We start from the raw sequence: 20775 nt of genomic DNA on the forward strand, positions 1-20775 counted from the left end.
CAGCCGTGTTCATTTGTACGTTTACCAGCTGGCTTGCCAGCCTTCCAGTTGACCGTCCAGACCTCTCAGTGCCTGGACAAGGGGGGCCTTTGTCCCTCATCTGCTGGCTACACCCTGCCCTGCTCCAGCCCCGCATCTTACCCAACTCTCCATCCTGTTGCACCCGATCTGTCTCCTTCTTTTCACTCCCCAGACCTTCGGCCCAGAATAGCACAGCAGGTCCCCTCTGTAAATAGATGCAGTGATGTTGGGAGGGTCAGGCTGAATGCAGACATTTGTTTATCTGACAAATTCTGAAGTTTAAATGAAGTGCTTTCTTGGGTGATGAAAGGCCGTTTGTTCTAACTCATGACCTCTACGATGCAAAAGTGGTGCTAGCTTACCAAAAAGTTAATTTAATTTAAGATAAAACATGTCGGTATTAAATAGTCGCATCATTTTCTATCAAACAATTTAACACATTTAGTGATTTAGGTTTAACAAAGGGTAGAACTTTAATTTGTAAAATTATGAAATTTTGCTTCCAAATATAAAAGGAAAAATTGTTTTTTGTTTAAAAATTATTTTAATTTTGATTATTAATCAACTGAAATTAATAAATATGTTGAAACAGGGTAGCCTGTTATAAAAATTTTCAAAACAATAAAAAAAATTCTAAATGTATCACAGAGGATTCTTTTTCAGGGTAAAGACTGGCATTTCCAATGGTTTCATAACAGATTGAAAGCCATTATATTCCGTCTCAAAGTGGACTAAAAATCAAGTCATGAAAGAGTCAAAATATCTTTCTTACATCAGTGTAACTGACTGAATCATATGATAATTCCTGGCTGGAACCAATGCCTTTAAGTTCCCCAATATCTTGTTTATTTGCAAAAAAATGCCCCAAAAAGGTCAGGATCTAATGGATAGTCTGAGGTAGACCTCAATGAAAGACACCAGACTGTAATTCATTCATCAATGCAACCCTGCAAAAACCTGTAGGTTGATAAAGGTTCACATTTATCTAGGGATGGGCCGATATAATTTTTCTGGCCAATACGATAACTGATATTCCCCCTGCAACCGATAAGCGATATTGTTGAGACCAATATTTAGATGTTTACAATAACACAAAGTTTATATTTCCTTTTTGTTTTTTGTTTTTTTATAAGAAATGTGCAACTTTTCTTTTCTTATACAATAACATTTTACTTGACCCTTTAACATACAGCAAAGGATCTCATAGGATTAAATATCAGTTTAAAACTCTGAAAATATATCTGAAAGCATTCAGAGCATTCACTGACTATTAGACTTAACTGTAAATCATTGCCAGGGATCCACATGTATCCCTATCAAATGTAAAATGTACATGAAAAAATAGTCAGAACAATTATTGACTATAACTGTAAACATAGGCTTCCCAATTCCAAGGATCTATTAGAAACAAGTATCCATAAAAATAAAGTGTGTCTGAAAACAGTCAGAACAATATCGGTGGATGTTTCTAGTCCACCGATAAACTAAAACTTTGCAAATATGGTCGATATCAATACTGGCACACCTGGGGCCCACCAATTCAGCCCAAAGGTAGACCATATGGGGCCCACATTGAAATTATGTTTGATACAGTTGCAAACAAACTTTAGGCTTGAATGTGTTCATTGCCATGATTTAATCTAGTCATATGTGTTTATTTCCTCCTCAGAATGTCTGGACCTGCCCAATGTTGTTGGCTTCTCACCTCCTTCAAGTCCAAACCCGACCAAAAAGAGTAGCTCCATTAACTGGTCCTTCCCAGACAAGATCAAGTCTCCGCGTACAGTCCGGAAGATCTCCATGAAAATGAAGAAGCTCCCCGAGCTCAGTCGAAAGCTCAGCGTCAAGGGAACCCAAAGCAGCAGCAACAACAGTAGTAATGGAAGCAGTCAGCTGGAGCCCAGAGCCCAATCCCCACGGGCCAACGGCAAAGGGTCTGAGGTTTTTGCGCAGACTTCCGGCCCTTTGCGGTTAGCGTCTTCTGGAGTGGGCCAGGCGAGCTGTAATGTGATCTCGCGCTACCACCTCGACAGCAGCGTGTCTACGCAGAATAGCTACAGCAAGAAGAAAAATAACGGCAGCTCAAAGTCTGCGAGTAAAGGAGGATACCTGAGTGACGGGGACTCACCAGAGCTGGTGGCCAAATCTGGAAAACATGGCACTGCTGAGGGTAAAGGGGGGAGAAGCAAGGAGACGGAAGGAGGTGTTGGAAACTCAAGATTGAACGGCACAGACCTGGACATTGATGCTTTCCGTCATTACAGCTTCACAGAGCAGCCCAAGTGCACCCAGTACATTTCTGGACTGATGAGTCTTCATTTTTACGGAGCAGAAGACCTCAAGCCCCCACGCATCGATTCTCGGGATGTCTACTGTGCCATCCAGGTGGACTCGGTTAACAAAGCACGGACCGCGCTCCTCACATGTCGAACAACTTTCCTGGACATGGACCACACCTTCAACATCGAGTTGGAGAATGCCCAGCACTTGAAACTGGTGGTGTTCAGTTGGGAGCCCACGCCCAAACGCAACCGCGTGTGCTGCCACGGCACCGTGGTGCTGCCGAGCATCTTCAGAGTGACGCGCTTTCACCAGCTGGCGGTGAAGCTGGAGCCGCGGGGGCTGATATACGTCAAGCTGAGCCTGATAGAGCAGTGGCAGAACTCGCTGGACGGGGGGCCTGACGCAGACCGGGAGCCGCAGGTGTTTGGTGTGGAGGCGTGGCGGGTGGTGGAGAGGGAGAACTCAGGACTGATGGTGCCACTGATCATCAGCAAATGCATTAACGAGATCGAGAAGAGAGGCTGCCAGGTGAGTTCTCGCTTTCTCAAATATTTATTTTCTTTTTTTTCAAAATCATTTAAACTGATCATCAAATTGTATACACGTGTTCATGCTCAGAACCAAAAACTAAAAGGAAAATGTTATACCTTTATTATAGTCTACAATATAAGCTAATGCTATCTTTTTTTGAAAAGACTGCTGATGGAATGCAACTATGATTTTTTTTTTTTTTAGTGGCAGTAAAGAATCTCTGCAGCATCCTTTTAGCACAGAGAGATGAGTGCTCTCTCTCCCTGCAGCAAGGGGATGATGCACAGCAATGAGATGAATGGATTAATTCAATCTGATCCTTTCCATGATAATCTAAAGAGACTTCTGCTTTCCTGAAGCAACCGACTCTTATTTACGGAAGAAAAAGGACATGCAGCATCATGAGAGCATCCCAAATGATGAAAAAATATGGACGCAGGCGTGTTCATTTGTTTATATGGTCCAGTTTTTAGCTCCATAGCCAACGGCATCTTGGTTATCAGTATTTTGTCAGACCTAGGATTGTGTTTTGCATTAGATTTTAAGTAAAGCAGATCCCAAATGACCTTTTACAGTTAGGCAATATGTGGTAAGTCTTGTCTGAGAATACAGTGAGTTTCTAGCCAACCAGTCACCACACAGGCTGCTTAAACCTTTGAACTACAAAATGTTATGTTCTTTTTTTTATTATAAAAATGGTCATGTTTTATGTAAATCTACATTTAGACCAAACTGGGTGTCCAGTTTCATTGTCAAGCCAATGTACAGACACATTGAGAGGCCCTGAAAGTTCAGAGTTTAGATATCTGAACTAAAGGTTTTCATCACATCAACTAATCAGAAACTCAGTTTTGGCCCGTGACATGATGATGTGATCTGCTTGTGGAGTCCAAAACCAACATTGAGGAGAAACTGATCGTTACTGTTTGTTTTCCTCACAAACTTTTTAAAATGGTCTTATTTGCTTTGAGACATTCATTTATAAAAAAGGTCCTCTAATTTTTTTCTTATTTTTTCCCCGGCTTGGACTAATGTGGGACATTAAGTTGACAAACTGAGTCACTGGGAAAATCTCTGAATGATCTCATGAACCCAGACAGAGATGTGATAACAGATGCCTTTGTACAGATTTCCCCCCCAAAAAATACTTGATTTTAAATTCAACTAAACAATAAATTTAGACTATTTATAACTAGGGTGGTGACTAGCTAGAACTGTGACTACCTTAATGCAGGACCTAAAACAGTTACTTGAGGAACTGGGTCTGGCTCCGGTTACTTTCTTTTTTGAATGTGCCTCAAGCAGGAAGTCCCGGGGTTGCCCCCTAATCATCCCCTATGTAGCTTCTTTCTGTTTTGTGTGAAATTAGAGGCACCAAAGCTCTTTCAAATGATCATTGAGAGGGCGGCTGTAAAAATGTTCGAGGAGTGTTCTCGTCTGATGGCTTTTCGGGTGGGTGGGAGCGTGCCATCAGCGGACAAACATTCAGTCTCTTCAAAGAGAGTCTGTCACATCAAACCCACTCATTCTACTGAATTCATATGTAGAAACAGCAGACTGGATTGAGATTAATTTGAAAAAAAGTTAACTTTATTTTTGGAATTTTATGTAAAATAAGATCAAATCTTAATATTTTTGTAGTTTTATTATCTATTATTACTTTTTTCAGCTTTTTCATTCAACTTGACAGGCTTTTAACCTCCATCTGTCAATTGTTATTATTACTTTAGCTTTGTCTTAATGTGCTGCAATTCTTACTGTCTGTCTGCGCCTCACTCAGTCCGACGTGTTTGTTTGCTGTCGCTCCAAGCATTTCTTCCAACCCAGCCTCCGTTAAGAAGCCTTTTTCATTACAGAGATGCAAAGCAGACTGTGTTATCAGTCTGCGATCAAGAGTGAGGGCTCCCCGAGGTTTCAGGCAGACAGGGGTTAGGCTGGGGGGTCCTCGCTTGATCCCAGAGGAATTTGCAAGTTTTGTGACCAAAGCATTCATGGCCAGGCATGCAGCACTGCAAACTCACAAACAGTTGCGGTCGTGTTTTGTAGACTCACTCAGCGTCTCGGAGAATTACGTGTCCTTAGGGCCTTTCCGAGCTTTTAAGATGCTGGATGATTGTTGGTTTTTGTGAAAAGACTGCAGCTAATGTTTGAGTTGGAGACTAAAGATATGAGAGTGAGCTCCATTGGTTGTTGTTGGTTTGTTTTTAGTGTAAGCTGCAGGTTCATAACCTACATCATTGTAACAAATGTGTTTTTATTTTCAACATGTTCAAAACTAAAGCCATTTTCAGAGCATAAATCAGTTACATTGTTGCCTCTATAAGTCTTTTTGCTTAAGTTCTGTCTCTTCTCAGCAAACATAATGAGGCTATGAGAAGTAGAGCTGTGCTGCACTGAGGGAGACATCAGCAATACAGAGCAATCACAAAGCAATCAAACATTTGTGAAAATTGTTTTACTAACTTGTTTTTATAGTTTGATTGGTTCCATTTATGATGGTCAGTTGATTTGATGGAGTTAAATTTAGGTGATATAAGGCTTTTTGTTCACCAGGGAGGGTGGCCCTTAAGATTTACCACCCTGCTTGTTATCCAGCCATCTCTATTCTTCCTGCAACTTATACCTGGATAAAAATGTGTTTAATCCATCAGAATTTGGTTTAGTTAATCTACTGCAAGTATATGAAAGATACAACCAACTGTAACTACAGTTCTTCGAAACCCTGGAAGACCACCAGAGTGCTTTGTCCGTAAGATTCCTAGAGTTGTTCCAAGATAATACATAGAAATTTGTTTTTTGGGCTCACATTATTTTATAGACTCACCGTATCACCAGGAAATCACAAAGGACTTTTGTGTCAGTAGTTACTCAACATGTGTAGAGATGGATACCCTTTGGATTTAATTCCATTGCCAAAGCTGAACCAGTTCATTGGACACAGTTCCCGTGCCTAAATGGTGCTCAAACCAGTCTTCAAAAATGAATAAACACACTAGCTTTTTTTTAAAAAAAAAACATCTAAGTGTGACGAAATAGCATCATATGGTGAAGTAGAGCACTTGAATGCCTTTATTTTATTGCATCCCCATTTTCACACAGCTGAAGTAAACATGAATTTCACCACTCATTGGCAGGATGTCTTTCTGTTATGGAGTGTTATTCATGTCACTCTTAGCCATCGTCAGGTCACTAAATAAGAATATTTTGCCATGAAGTACAGCCAAACCTTAGCTCACTTTAACTTTAGCGTTTGACTAAAGGTCCGCGCACCCTCACAGTCTCCCCCATTTTACATTGGCCCCAACCACAATTTTACAGCTAAACTGAATATAATACAAGTGATTGACATGTCCGAAAAGAAGCACTGAAATGAAGCATTGAAATCAGTGCTTTTGTGCAATAGTCTGTGCTAATACCAACTTGACACCGAGCCTCAGTACCCATCCTCAAACCTGCACACTGCTTGCTTGATGTGCCATCGCTGGAAGTCAGTAGGAATGAAACAAAGAAGCAGGATTGTAAACCTTGAAATCCAGAGTTGAGCCGTTCTCTTTAATTCCCTGCAACGCTAGGAATTTAACTCTACGTGAGCTAGAAGACAGTACGAAACTCTTACATAAGCATAAAGAAGGTCCAAACTATGGCCTACACCCACTGTCTCATCATATCCGGTAGGACTTGCAACTCCCTTTGAAGTCATGGTGTCTAGCCCAAATTCCAGACAAAAAAAAAAAAAAAGCTAGCCTTCTATGTCTGCAGAAGTGACACTTTGTTAGGAATGTGCAGAGTTTGAAGAAGCTGTCATTTCAGTAACACCACAATCTTTAATGAAGACGATTTAAAGAAACAGGAACTGACTGACGAAAGGAATTTACTTGTCTCTCACATTAAATTCAAAGAAGTTTAGGGCTACAGGTCATGGCCTACCACAAAGGTTCTTAGGGGCTAGTATGGGTCGGATTCCACCCCTCTCTACTGCCTTTTATAAACTCACAAAATTCACCAGAACCCTTTGTTTTTCTGAGTTTGTTTTTTTTTTTCTTGTGCTTAGAGGGCGGAGGACAAATTTGAAGGTCAAACATGGCTGAACCTCTAAGTGTTTGCGATCAAATCTGTCTGATTTATTTGTTAAACATACACAACGAGACACTTCCAAACTCATATACACTTTTCCCCCAAATCAAATGATGTTTAATGCACACTTGTAATGAATTTCTGACATTCTATGCCCCACACACAGCTAGCTTCTGGTTTGATCCTTTGTTCTTGGTACTTTAATGGGCTTGGATCTTTTTCCGTCTTTCTGCAATATATTTTCGTCTCAACTGGTTTCATGCTGGGACCCCCATTTTCATATAGTCATTAACCATGACCCACTTTCTAACCTACCTAATATATTTTTTCTAAAATAGCCTTTGAGTACAAGAGAACACTTTTAAAATAAAATTTGCATTTCAAAGCACATTAACAAAGTGGTAAGGACCATGGAAGCTGCATGCAGTTTCTTGCCTGTGAATATGCAAAAAAAGCATTTATTTGTAGATGTTATCGGATAAGTTACTGACATTTGCATTTCATATAAAAGGCTACAAAAAATGTTATAGGACCTTTTTCTTATAAACTGTATGTTTAGCTTTTAAGTGGTGCTTCAGTTTGGATGTCGGTAAAGATTTTCTCTGTCATCCAAACATTTTTGGTCTGTTTGGATGTTTTGTATTTAGTCCGTCCCTAGCCTAGTATTACGTCTTTTTTTTCTAAATGTGTTTATAATTTATCCGCCCAGTTCAGTTGAAAGTTTCTGCTTTTGATATAACTCAAAGTATTAGGGCACTACGATGAGGGCAGTTTAGACTGGTTCACATTTTTGCAAACCATTTAATGACATATGGGTCTTTACCTCTTAAATCAACCAGCATTTCCTGTCATTAACACCGTAGTGTTGGTATATATCACTAATGTTAGCACTGTACACTGCAGTGGCAGTACTTCCAAGTAAGTCAACATTTCTATGGCACCCACTTTCACCAGTCAGGATTGACCTTGACATTCAAATGTTTTGAGTGTTGGAGACCACATACTTTTACTGAGGCATCTGATTGAACGGTTTATAACTTGAATATCAATACTTGAATATCATTAAAAAAAAATTAGGAGTAGCAAGAGCACGTTATAAACAGGTGGTAGAGCAATAATGGTTATTGCGACAAAAAAAAATGATTGAGTAGAAGTCTATGGATTTTGACTTCTTGGAACCATCAGGTATTTCCTATTTGGATAGTAAAGGGGGAGTTCTCATATAGAGTCAATAGGTATACAGAAACATACTAACATTCACACCTAAGGGACCATTTAAGGTCCCTTTAAATGATTAACCTATGAAGCATGTTTTTGGGCCGGGGGGAAACAAGAGTTCTCAGAGAAAACCCAGTCAGACATGAAGAGAACACACACGGATGGACCCAGCCAGGACTCAACCAGAGTCTTCTCACTGTGAGGCAAAAGTGCTAACCACTACTACTCAAACACTCCTGTTCAGCAGCTTATACGTTACATATTCAATTATTAATTATTCATCTCAATGAGCGCCTTTCGTTTTTGGCTTTTTTTACTTTGCTGTATTTCACCATTTGGTTCTGGCTGGCACTGCCTGGTCTGTTGCCCAGCAGCCGCAGCACATAAGTGGGAGTTCTTTATTTTCCTAACAGCTGTTTCCTGCCTTGCACTTTGTTCTCCCTCAAAGAGGAGAAACTCCTTTTTTTCTGAATGGACTTGTTGTTTATTGTGCCCAGTGACTTCTGTTTAGTGGCGCACAAAGCCAAATCCCTGCCTAATCTGTCGTGCTCTCTCTCCCCGGCGTGTGCGGTTTGGAAAACGCCGCAGAGCGCAGTGAGGAGAGCTTACAAACTCCTGACCGAGTGGGACAGCGAGACATTACAGCGCTCCTACGCTGGAGCCGGGAGAGGCCGGTGGTGTGCGGGCGCAAGCGTATTCGCTGTGGAAGCGGACTCGACCTGCCATTCACAGCCCACTGACCTAACACGTTGCCAGAGCAACCACACCAGTTGGTCTGCTATGCCACATACCAGACAGACACATGTAGGAGAAATTATGGTATGTCTGCAGCCAGACCTAATCCCAACATAACAAGGAAAGCCAGGGGGGGCGAGTTTCAGCTATCAAATGTCTCGGTGTCTTTAGGTCACACTCTAAAGGCTTAGGTAAAGAAACATGGATGGGTTACTGCTTTCATTTTTCATGCTCGGCCGTCACCTGGCTTTTAAGAGTTTGTGTTTATCCCCTCAGCCAAAAAGCACATGATGCTTCAGCGGTTATCTGAGAACATCTTACTTTGTTCACTTTGGAAAAAGATGGACTCTTTTTTTAAGCATGGGAATGTTTAAATCCTGTATATTCTTATTCTGTTGAGGTTCACGTGGCCAAATGTAAGATGATACCAATGTACGTTTGGACAGATGTTACTGTGGGACTCACATCCTTGAGTCACTATGGGAATTTCTTGATACTCTGTTGGACTTTTATTTTGGTTGCGTAGCATTAGCGCTGATACATATTTGTTATTTATGCAAATCGTTCCTACAAAAAGTAAAGTATTTCCTTTAAAAAATACATATATTTAATCATAAACATGACCAGGAACTCTTATCAGAAATGTCTTAGGTATACAGAGCAGCTCTTAATACTTTATAATTTCGTGGTTCATTCTTTGGGGTCTCACTTTTTTGCTGATTTTTTTTTTAAATAAAATTTTGGACCTTTTTTTCTCAGCACATCAATTTCTGCGTTCTAGTTAGCCAAAGACCACTATCAATCAATCCCCTCTGTGCTGTGTGTCCTGTACAGAACAGAATGTGTTCAGTTTGCCAAATTAAATAAATCGCTTGGAGATCTTTGTTTTCATTCTATAATACTGGACTTATTTTTCTATGAAGGTTTGAACATTGAGAGTTTAAATGAGATAGAAAAGCTTAAATATGTTAATGTCTGTCTGAGAAAAGTGTATAAAGTGTGTAGTGAAGAGTTACAACCTTAAAACATCTATTATAAAAAATGTAAAAAGCAAAGAACGCGAGAGACCGCTGTATGTTTAAATATTTTTTGTTCTCACTTTTTGCCATTGGGGCTCACATGTTTTTTTTTTTTAAACTTTTAGCTGTTATTGGATGTACAATATGTTGATGAAGGCTGTAGCTTTTTATACAGTTCAGTGAGTAAAGTTTAGCTTTACATTGAATTCAACTAATCTGCTGTTCAGAAAACAGTTTTATTGGTTGGAAAAGTACCAGCGAGGAGATAGGACAACCTGAATGATTTCATGAACCCAAATACAACAGCATGCAACTCTCTCAACATCATTCAAGTTTTCCATGATGTAGCAATGTGTCCATTGCTACAACCAAATAGTTTCTGTCTATTAATTTAGCTCCATTTACATAGTTTTTGCTAATGGATTTTAAGCCAACCATTTTTTTCAAATTGTGAATTCGTACTTTAAATTTCAGCTCTCAATTATTTATTGCGTTTTTTTCCCTCAGATGTTTAAAACATTAGCTTCAGTGAAACATCCCTTCTTGCCACATCTGCTGATTAGGAGGATTTTGATTCACTTTTGGCTTAATATTAGTCATTTTTCCATCTTGCACATGTTTAGTTAAGTCAGTTTCTTTTTTAATTTTTCTCTCAGGGCTTGTAGCTACAAATGGCACATTTTTATGCAACACGGGGTTAATAAAAATGTATAAAAAATGAGATAAGACCTAAAAAGATTTTGTAAGGCCACAAAGAAACGGGAAAGTATAATACATCTAAATCCCCTTTTAAATGTTATGCTTTTAATGTTTTGTTAAGTATAAAAATGTCATGAAAACACACCTGGAGTCTGTGTGAAAACACCTTTGCCCTTTCCAGCTGCCTTATGGAGCACAGATGCAGAATTTGATCGCCCCGGTTGTTAAAACTCTGACCCCTTGGCCGTTTGCATGACCTACACGTGTGTCTGTGTATGTGTGACTGCAGGTGGTGGGTCTCTACCGCCTGTGCGGTTCTGCCGCCGTCAAGAAGGAGCTGCGTGAGGCGTTTGAACGCGACAGCTACGCCGTGGAGCTGAGCGAGAGCGTGTACCCGGACATTAACGTTATCACAGGTATGACCTTAACCTGCAGCAGAAAGCTGCTCAGTTTAACTCTTGGGATGCATATCTTTGTCATAACTTAAGTTAAAAATATATTATTAAGGAAGGTTCAGAGAGGAAAAAGACATTTAACAGGTTGCTCCACATACTCACCACTAACTTTCCAGCTATTTTCCACTAGAAGTTGTCACATTATATTTTAAGATCTTCATGCTACATCAATCAACTATCAGACTAAAGACAAAGTACAGATGAAAACATTTTTTTAAGGCTGACATTAGAAGGAAATGTCGGGTTTTCGCAGTTGTAGCACATCTTAACCGCAACAAAATTACGCTGCATTTTTTAGCAGATATTTTTACCTAATTACAGCTTCATAGGTGTCTTGAAATGTGGGGGAACGTTGACCGTCACCTGCTTTTAGAGATGAAGCAGATTCAGTTTTGAATGAAATTACACAACCTTAAAAAAAATCATTATTAAAAATGTGTGTAGATATAACAAATCCAAATTATTTAACTGATTAGTATAGGAAAAAAAGGGAAATATTCCTCTTTTGGAATCTGGGTTTAGTATTGATCCGATGGAGGGGACGACGTGTCTGAACTGGTGTGACCGGTGCAGATGGGTCAGCACATGTGCACCCTGTGTGTGTGTTGTTTTTAATAAAAGCATTCCAGCAGTCAACATATAGATCAGTGCCTGAGGGGGGGGCAAAGGCCCACACACACTCTGCCAGGTCAGGCCACGCTTCAGCCCACATTCAGGTCATTCTTTCTCCTTCAGGTTTGCGGTTGCTACATGCCGTCTTCTCATTTTGTCCAACAGCTTAATTTGAAGTCGTAGGGATTGTCCAGGAAGCGTTTAGGCGTTTGCTTCCTGCAAGCTTTCACTGCTTTTACTTGAGCGATGTTTCAGTGTGACAGATATGAAGGTTGGTAAAGCTGTAGCAAATGACTTGGGTCAGGATTTTTTTTTTTATTTCCCCCGCCCATAAAACAAAAAAAGGAGGAAGACCATGGAAACCCCTGGGCATTGTAGGAGCAGCTGTTGGTTTTAGGAAGAGGCCCCATATAGGCGTCGTCCTATCATGTCGGCTTTGATCGACGTGCATTTGCTTGGCAGGCCAAAGAACACAGTTAACAGTTGAACGGGTTTGAAAAAAAAAGGGCCAGCACCAGCGCGGGTTGTTGATTTTTGCTAGCCGCCTACATTTGCACTGCGAAGCGAGGCTGCTGTGATGGATGGGTGAGCTGTGGAACATCTAACAGAGTTATTACAACAGGAGCCCAGCAACCAACACGTTGAATTAGCGTCCAAAAGCTCATTTTTACATAATTTAAGGGATTTTGTCTCAATATTTCCCCTAAAATACCAATTCCATCCTGTGATTGACCCCAAAAAAATAGTTTAAACAGCCGACAGACGAGCTAAGAGGAGTGGAGTGTCACACGGCTAATTTAAAGCGCAGGCAGTGAAAGGGATTACCCCAGAGGTCACAGTTCAACCCAAAGCTTGCAAAACACGCTCGCTGCATGGACCTAACATTGTTTCAAAGCCCTGATCTTTTGTTTCATATCGCCGTCCTCTCTGCTAATGTGGTTTTAACTTGATAACGAAGTCAAACAATGCTATCTGCATCAGCAACTGCTGATGTGGGTCAACACAGTTTTTACCCACAACACGTGCTGCACAGGAAAATAGACAATTTATCCTAATCTGCCTTTTTTAAGTCGTCTTTTGCATTGTCATGTTTCTAAGTTATTCATGTGACCTCACAGCGATGGTGTTTGAGACCGTTTATCTATATTTTATTTGTAGAAGAATGCTCTGTCACGCTATCGAAGCTTTGGATCCGTGTTTGCCCACAGCCGAGTGGGTCACAATGACCTGCTGGTCTAGATTTTTGCCTGACGGGTCTTTTCCACCGCTCTATGTTGCATGTTTCGCTTCCACGCTCTTGACGCTTCTCCAGTGAAGACACGGAGAGTCATTAACAAGTATCCCCCCTTCTCTTTTGTTGCCGAACAAACACAGATGGTATTTGGCTCACGCATGGAGGATTAGCTGAACCTCGGGAGGGGGGCCTCGGCTCTATGGGTGTCACTATATTTTAAAGCGTGGGTCAGGAATCCGGAGCGGGCCAACGGTCCATCTGCAGGGAACCTGCTCGGCAGTGAGATCATTTCAGTTGAAGTATAGTAGAGTCAGTTGACGGGGGGGAGACACACGGGTCTGCGGCGGCCCCCCGGTGCTGCGTGGGCGTGCGGGATGGCAGGGAGGGGGCAGGACTGAGAACAAACCCCTGTTTGTTCTCCAGGCGAAGGCCTGACTGCAGCACTGACAAGAGGAGTGACCCTTCGCTTTGTTTGAACAAGAGGTCAAAGGTAGAGACGTGCCCCGGTGCATTATGTGCCTTGTAGTGTTTGGTGGCACATTTTGCTCCGTTAAAATAGTTTGATTGAGCTGAACTTTCAAAACACAGAGCCGTTCAAACGTGAGAGGGAAAAGCACTCGGTGGGTGTTTGGTGTCATCCTGGCTGTGAAGGATTGTGGAGCACCTGCAGGGGGGAAGCACACCTGTTCCCCCCGCCCCCCGCGCCCCACACCTCCAATGTGCGAGTGCGCACGTGTGCAACCCTCCTGGCTTTTCTGTGTGAGCGGCCAGGACACAAAAGTAAACACAGTGCTGACTCATAGCGAGCTAATGATTTACACGAATAGCTGTGCCCAGTCACATACACAGACCCAGCCTTTCTATTCAGAGCGCCCAAACATGTGGCTCGTGTTTTTAAACTCCAAATCCAAACAGAAGAAGTGGCTTGTTTGAGTTCAGCCTTAATGTGCAACAGTCCCGCTGTTGTTGGGTCTAGCTCGCAGCTCGGTGAAGGTCAGAAAAGTTTCCAAGCACGCTTAAGTTTTCACGCTCTGAAGAGAGGACAAGTGCAACACAGTCTTTTGGAAATGCACGTGGAGCGATAAGGAGGGAAACAGAAGGCCCACTTCTGCTCCTCGCCTGTCTCTGTTTTTACAATGAAACCAGACGATTTTCATCATCTGGGTGAAGAAGCCTACCTCTCTGACCGCGGGAGGTTGCACGACGCTCACAACTGAGTTCAGACACCAGGCCGTCACGCTGTTCATTTACAGGCAACCTGGTGGAGGCCGGTGATAACAGGGATTCTGCACGAGAGCTGTGAAACTTTTAGAAACCCACTCCTATGGAAATAGTGTTTTTGGTATTTTTGGCATGTTTTTGTAGCATTTTTCTCATGTTGAAGAACATTTATTTAAAAAAAATAGATTAAAACTTCTTTTCTGTGTATTTCTTTATTCAAATCATCCATTTACAGACAAACATGTACGTCTTCGTTTTCCTCGTCTAAGCCATCATCTGGATTAAAAATGTACGGCTGGATAGCTCCAATATTGCTTTACATTTTGGTTGGACCGCTAATGTTGAAGGGCCTCTGGTCACACGCAAGATGGCGCCACAATCAATCTCTAGCAGGAAGCGGAAATTTTGCCACTTTAGCCAGTTGCGTAAGTGGAAATTTCCTAAACTTTTGGAAACCCTTTCAAAAAGGATACTAAAAAACTTTTCAGAACTATAAGCTTTTAAGCATTTAAATGTGAATAAACGGTAACTGTAACAGTTTAGTGTGCAAGATTAGTTTCAAATGGGACAGAGAAAGATAATCGTTTTATTTCTTTTGAGTCAATATTAGCAAGTCTTCAAATTTGTATAACTACACTCATTTACCTCCGGAGACAAAGCCGGTGTTTTTTCTCTGTGAATCAGCTGATTGTTGATCAGAGCTGGTGAAATGCCGTTTTTTCTGAAAGTGTCACAAAGATAAAACATCCAAAAAGTTTAAAAAAAAGAGAGAAGAAACAGGAAAAAAGATTGAAAGCTTAAATTAGCGGGTTCCTCTCGAGGACTTCTGGCTAATAAATTTGGGCGCAAATTATGTTTTTTTTTTTTTTGCTTCTGACTCCGGCAGGGAAGGGGACTTTGAATTAATTTTCGAGCGTCATATTTTTTCTCTGTTGCCAGATTGTCTTGCTAATGTTAGCTGTTTTTAGTGGCTGTAAGCTAGTGGGAGAGAGTGTAAACAGAGGAATGATGGGAAATGGCCGCAGGTGTTTTCGAAGAACTCCTGCCACTCTTCAAAAAACATTTTTATTTGAATAAAAAAATGCATAATTGTAATAAAAAGACCACTAGGAAATGTTTTTACTATAGATCCACAGATGATAGGAGTAGGACTTTAACAGTTTCAAATGCTCGTCTATCTTTAACTCTGGTTTTGCTTCGTTTTTTAATTGGTACTCTTATTTTGAAAGACTTCACTGTCAGAAAAAGGAAAGTTTATCTTTATAAACAGCAAAACACAAAATCTAAGCTTACTTAGAAAAAAATGATTTCAGGTAAAATATTAACTTTGCTTTATTTGATCCTTTTTTTATAGTTAAATTACTGAAAATGTTATCAAATAAAAGGAATCCGCTTTTTTTGCGAGTTTTCTAACAAATGGAGGTTTGTGGGAAGTGCTTTGTTCTCCTGATCTGAAGTTGTATTGTGATTCCCGAATGGTTTTGATCTGCAAACGTAACACTTGGGTCGCCCGGCGGCACTCACACAGTTACAATACTAATCTGAGAATTTGCAGCCTGACACTGAACTTCTTTCACTCGCTAATCCAAAACTACAAAGCCTCTTATTCTCGCCCAGCGGTTAGAAAAGGAAGGCCGGAAATGGGAGTTTGTCATCACTTAAAACTCAAAAAAAAAAAAAAAAAGAAAATGTTATTCGCCTATTTTGAAGTATTTTCTTCTCAAGGCCCTGGCAGGTGACGGAGCCACAATGAGCTGAGGAACAGGCTGAAAGGCATTAAGCCTCGGGCTCCTTTAAAAAGCAACGCAGGGACTTAGAGGGATTAAAAAGTTAGCATGTTAAGGGGTGCCTAAGGAGATGTCTGTGGATTTAGAGCGAACCGCGTTGTAGAAGGATGGAAATAGAAGGTTAGACAACGGAAAGGAACGGGTCCAAAACATGGCTTTCACCAATACTCAGGTGAGGAGGTCATCTGCATCTAGAGATTGGGTCACTATTTTAGGCAGTTCAACAGTTTTATTATTTTATTTTCATTTGACTTTCAGTGATCCTGGTGTGATATATGTTAATGTTTGCTGAGAGGGTTTTCTGGTTGGTACCAGATTTAATAATGAATTTAATGCATGCTGCAACATGCATCCATCTTGATAGATAATTATATCCCTCCCAAACACCTCTGAAGATGCAGCCTGGATGATTTTCAGCACTAATCTCATCTCCGTCCAGTCTCAAAGGTGAATCCTCTTCATCTGTGCTCTGAAAGACTGAAGGATGTTTCAATCCAGTTATGTGATTGACCTCCTCTGGTAAAACTCGTTAGTTAATTATCTGTTCATAGGATATAGGAGTCTGCTGATCTTTTTTTCCACTTATTTCTTTAAAGTCCCACTTCAATCATCTTTTGATTATTGTAAAATCCTTTCCAATGGTCTTTTGATTATATGATTATGTTGTTTTTTAAGGCAAACATAAAAAAAGTTATTTTCTGAGACAAAGTTTCTGCAAAGTGGCAGGAGTTCATTAAAACTTCTCTTCTGAGTTCTGAGTTGACATTGAAGTAACCCTCCACTGATATCCCATTAGCAGATCTATTTATCTCCAAGTGGATGCATCAGAATGGAGCGGAGTTGCTGCATCACTGCTGAGAGCAGGTTTTTATCTGCTCCCCATCCATCACAATTTGAATTAAAATATACTTAACGCAGATTTAATCTTAAATTCTAAATATGTCCCCCATAACGATAAAAATCCCACAAGAACATGTTAAAAACACAATTTTCATAGGAGTGGCTCGTTAAGCTCCTCCCCTTGAGGCAGGATCTCCTCTGTGGTAAAACCACTACTTTCCAGACGAGAACCAAAGTATGCATCCTGAGGGTTCAGATTCAATGGAGCTAACAGGAAAACATCAACAGCACAAATCAGGGATGAAATCCTGACACTCCCAAACTAAACAAAAATTCTACATATCAGATAAATAATCTTCAAGGCTTTAGTTTTCATGGAATTAAGTGTCTTCTTACTGTTTGTTGGACTGGTGTGCATTACTTTGAAGTGCACCCAATATTGTTAATTACACATCCCGCAGCCTTCTCTGAAAGCTGATCTGGCTTCATGCAGAGGGCAGGAGAAGAGCAGACGCTCTTTACAAGGAGCTGTCATGCTGACGTGAAGCTTTTTTTTTTTTAATCCCCTTCTTTACTTTTCGTGAAAAGACACGCTGGTAATATTTCAGACTGCAGACAGACGGCACAAGTTGAGTGTGTGTGTTTTTGTTTTTTTCTTTTGTCTGCACTGTGGGAGGCTGAAGTCACAGGTGCGAAGGCGCTGCTGCAGACGTCAGGCCGCCTGGCGCTCTTGGCTACCGACTCAATTAGTCGTCTTGGCAGACGCCACAGGAAGTACTAAAAGTTGAAGCCAAAAGAGAAAAAATAAAAAAAACCTTTTGGTTTTTCTTGACTACACATTGTAGAGAAATCTTATTGAAGGTTTATGAGGCTCAGCAGAAACTTTCCTTCTCAGGTGTGACGCAACATCTTTCCTGCCCCGCTCAGTCAATTTGTGTTCTCTCCAGGAGTGCTGAAGGACTACCTGCGCGAGCTGCCCTTCCCCCTGATAAACAAGCCTCTGTACGAAGCTGTGCTGGAGTCCATGGCCACCAAGCCGCTGAAGATGGGAGCGGCGGGCTGCGAGAACGAGCAGGCCGACTCGGAGCACACCGTCAGTCTGCTGGAGCACCTGCCGGAGGTGGAGAGGGTGAGGAAATGATGGAATCAGAAAAGGCTGACTGTGGTGTGGATGGGGATGATGATAAAGCCGAGGATTAGTGCTGTTTTAGTAGAAGTGCGTAGGTTTTAAGTTGGGAGTGATAATTGTGGTGCTGTCCGGTCTGAGCGTCTCTCAGGCTCTCATTTTCACTGACGTACTCCAAGACGAACCGGAAAGTCTGCAAACTAAAGCTGCTTTACTAAGTCATGACATCAACAGCTTGTGGATATTAGGCCTTCGTCACATGCAGCCATACAGGGGGTGACCTATAGGAAGGCTGCAAGTTTTTGGGTTGGTGGGTCATCGACAGGTGGGTCTTGCAGTTCCCTCGTGTGGCCACCTTAAGGGATGTCATAGGTTTGGGACCAGTGATTTGACGGGAACAGCCAGCATGTCAAAAAATGAAGAGTTGGGGGTCACTTAAAATGTCAAAAAGTGACGCGGGAGGGGCCTGAACCATGCAACCTTAAATGACTAGCTGGGAGTGAGATGTGTAGACTTGTGACACACAGGTGATCCCATCGTAAGGTATCCTTACACCATACTCTGGTAAGGTGGGCATACTGACCGAAGACAAATGCTGCATGCATGGTGTTTGCACACGATGGCTAGCTGCCTGTAGGGTGCCCTGATTGTCTAGTTTCCTAACTTCTAATGATCCATACACACCGGACATGTTTAAGAACGCGTTAAACTTCAGTTTTTGCACATTCTTCTAGCATATAGTTTTCACACAGGTGTGTCGTTACCCAATACTAGCGCATGTACTCAGTTGGAAGAGGCTTGATGTGATATGTGGTGCGAATCTCACAAATCTTCCTTCAGGCTTTTTATTTCAAGACTCCATTCCAATTTATGACAGACTTGGTGTCAAATAATCCCGGACGAGCACTTTATGACCACTTTTCAAATGGCTGGTCCTTCTGTGTTTTGAAAAGGATGCTACTCCTACATCACTACCAAGTCCGAGTCCCTGATTGGTCTACTGGTTTCGTATATAGAGCCCAAAAACAAACTCAAAATTTTGCGTAGCGGCATGAAAGTTTTGAACACGAAATCCCCAAACGCACATATACAGTTTTTTGCATCAATTTTTCATTTAAAGTGGTCACGTTTCCAACCCTGGTGTGAACGTAGCATAAGTTTCACGCTGCAAGCCTGGAGTGTGGACTAAATGGGCCCATGCGCAGGGTTCAAAGTGATAAATCCATTCAACGTCCCTATGACTCACCTACTTCACCCTCACAGGTATAAGTGTTTGCTATGACTGGTCCCCTTTAGCGTGCTCCTAGAAAAAAATGTGCATCAACATTTTCCCTCTATGAACCAAGTGGTCTAGGATCTCGATATTTTGTCTGGGCCACTTGCGTTACCTAAATGGGTTTGACCTCAAACAGCCTGTAGGCAGTTTTGACCAAGACTTTTTCTGTCTTACTCTTAAAATCTCTATATCTCCATCAGTGTCATATTAGGCCTTCAACAGCTTCTTGCACATTTGTCCACTTTATCCAAAAATGCATCAAATCTTTACATTTTGACCCAAAAGGTCCGTCTTCTGGATATTGCGTAACACGTTTCATTTTGCTGGTGCTGCAGGAGGATCTACAGCAACTACTAATCATGGTAATGACATGTCTTTTTTTGTGTGCTCGTGTGTGTATCTGTCTCAGATGACTCTGCGGATGCTTCTTAACCACTTGAAGCGAGTGGCGTCCCACCAAGACGTGAACAAGATGACGTGCCAGAACCTGGCTGTGTGTTTCGGCCCGGTTCTACTTAGCCAGCGTCAGGAGGCGTCCTGCCACACCAACCGCGTCTTCATCGACTCTGAGGAGCTGGCGAGCGCTCTGCACTTCAAAAAGCACATTGAAGTTTTGCACTACCTGCTGCAGCTCTGGCCAGGTGAATGTTTGGGTTTTTTCTATGGTTCGTGCAGGCTCTGTGGTCCAGCTCCACAAAGAACCGCTAAGAGCTGCTTTGATCCTTGAGGTTGTAGTTTGGCACAAGTGCAGCGGGATGACTGCCATCTGTTAGCTCCCCAGAGATGAATCTCACCACAAATGTTTCACGATGGCGGTCCCAGCCAATCGGAGTCTGGTGAGAAAGCCTCAACGTAAACCAAACGCACGAGGCGTGGCTCCCCGTCCTGAGATACATGACTCACAAAATCCACGCTGCGCAGGTCATCTGTCCGCACAGCTGTCATCAGACAGGACTAGACCGTATTTTTTTATTAAGAGCATTTGATGATGCATTTTAGAAAATCCCACTTGCTTCCTCACTCCAGTCAGACCTCTAAATTTAACTGCAGCGTTTGACTCCCACTCTGGACCAGATCTGTGGAAACCGCTGAAGTTAAGCATCCGAAAAAAAAGCAACCACTGCAGAAAAAAAAGTTATTTTCTACCTCCACAGGACCCAATTCTTTTTCTGCCCTCTCACTGCCTATAATGATGCTGGTAAAGCTTTCATTCCAGGTTCAGACCTTTTCTTTACACCCTCAGTGGCACCTTCATCCTGTCTTCCTCACACAGCGCTGGACTGCTGGACTATAATTAAAGACATTCCACTCTTAACCTTCCCCTGCAGCCCCCGGAGCTTCACCCTAACATTTCACGATCATTATGGGATATTTTCAGCCCTCACTTCACTCCTTCTCACACACATACCAAGCCCTGCGATGCATTGTTGCTCGGCCACACATCTTCGGACCGATCCAAGGACGTCCGAGGAGGAAAAACACGGACACTGTCTGCAGGAAGTGTGTCAAAGACGTCAGAAGAGTTTTTTTTTCATTAGTTTGTATTTTTAACTAGTCAATGGTCATATTTTTGATACGCTATTATATAATGGAAACTAACTGCAAAGTTTTGAATTCCAACTTCGACAGTTTGTTGCTTTTGGA

General features: G+C 41.7%; 1 protein-coding gene across 2 annotated transcripts in view; it reads left to right on the top strand.

Annotated features, from left to right (window-relative positions):
* Window positions 1-20775, top strand: part of syde2 (synapse defective 1, Rho GTPase, homolog 2 (C. elegans)) — a 46422-nt gene that overhangs the window by 18538 nt on the left and 7109 nt on the right. For both annotated transcript variants that reach the window (XM_024278788.2, XM_024278789.2), the window contains exons 4-7: window positions 1691-2832; window positions 10870-10996; window positions 17677-17858; window positions 19541-19772. In XM_024278788.2, coding sequence (XP_024134556.1) covers window positions 1691-2832; window positions 10870-10996; window positions 17677-17858; window positions 19541-19772 — 1683 coding nt within the window. The remainder of the gene's footprint in view (window positions 1-1690; window positions 2833-10869; window positions 10997-17676; window positions 17859-19540; window positions 19773-20775) is intronic.

Source organism: Oryzias melastigma, linkage group LG4 (genome assembly GCF_002922805.2).
Source record: "Oryzias melastigma strain HK-1 linkage group LG4, ASM292280v2, whole genome shotgun sequence".
Taxonomy (NCBI): Eukaryota; Metazoa; Chordata; class Actinopteri; order Beloniformes; family Adrianichthyidae; genus Oryzias; species Oryzias melastigma.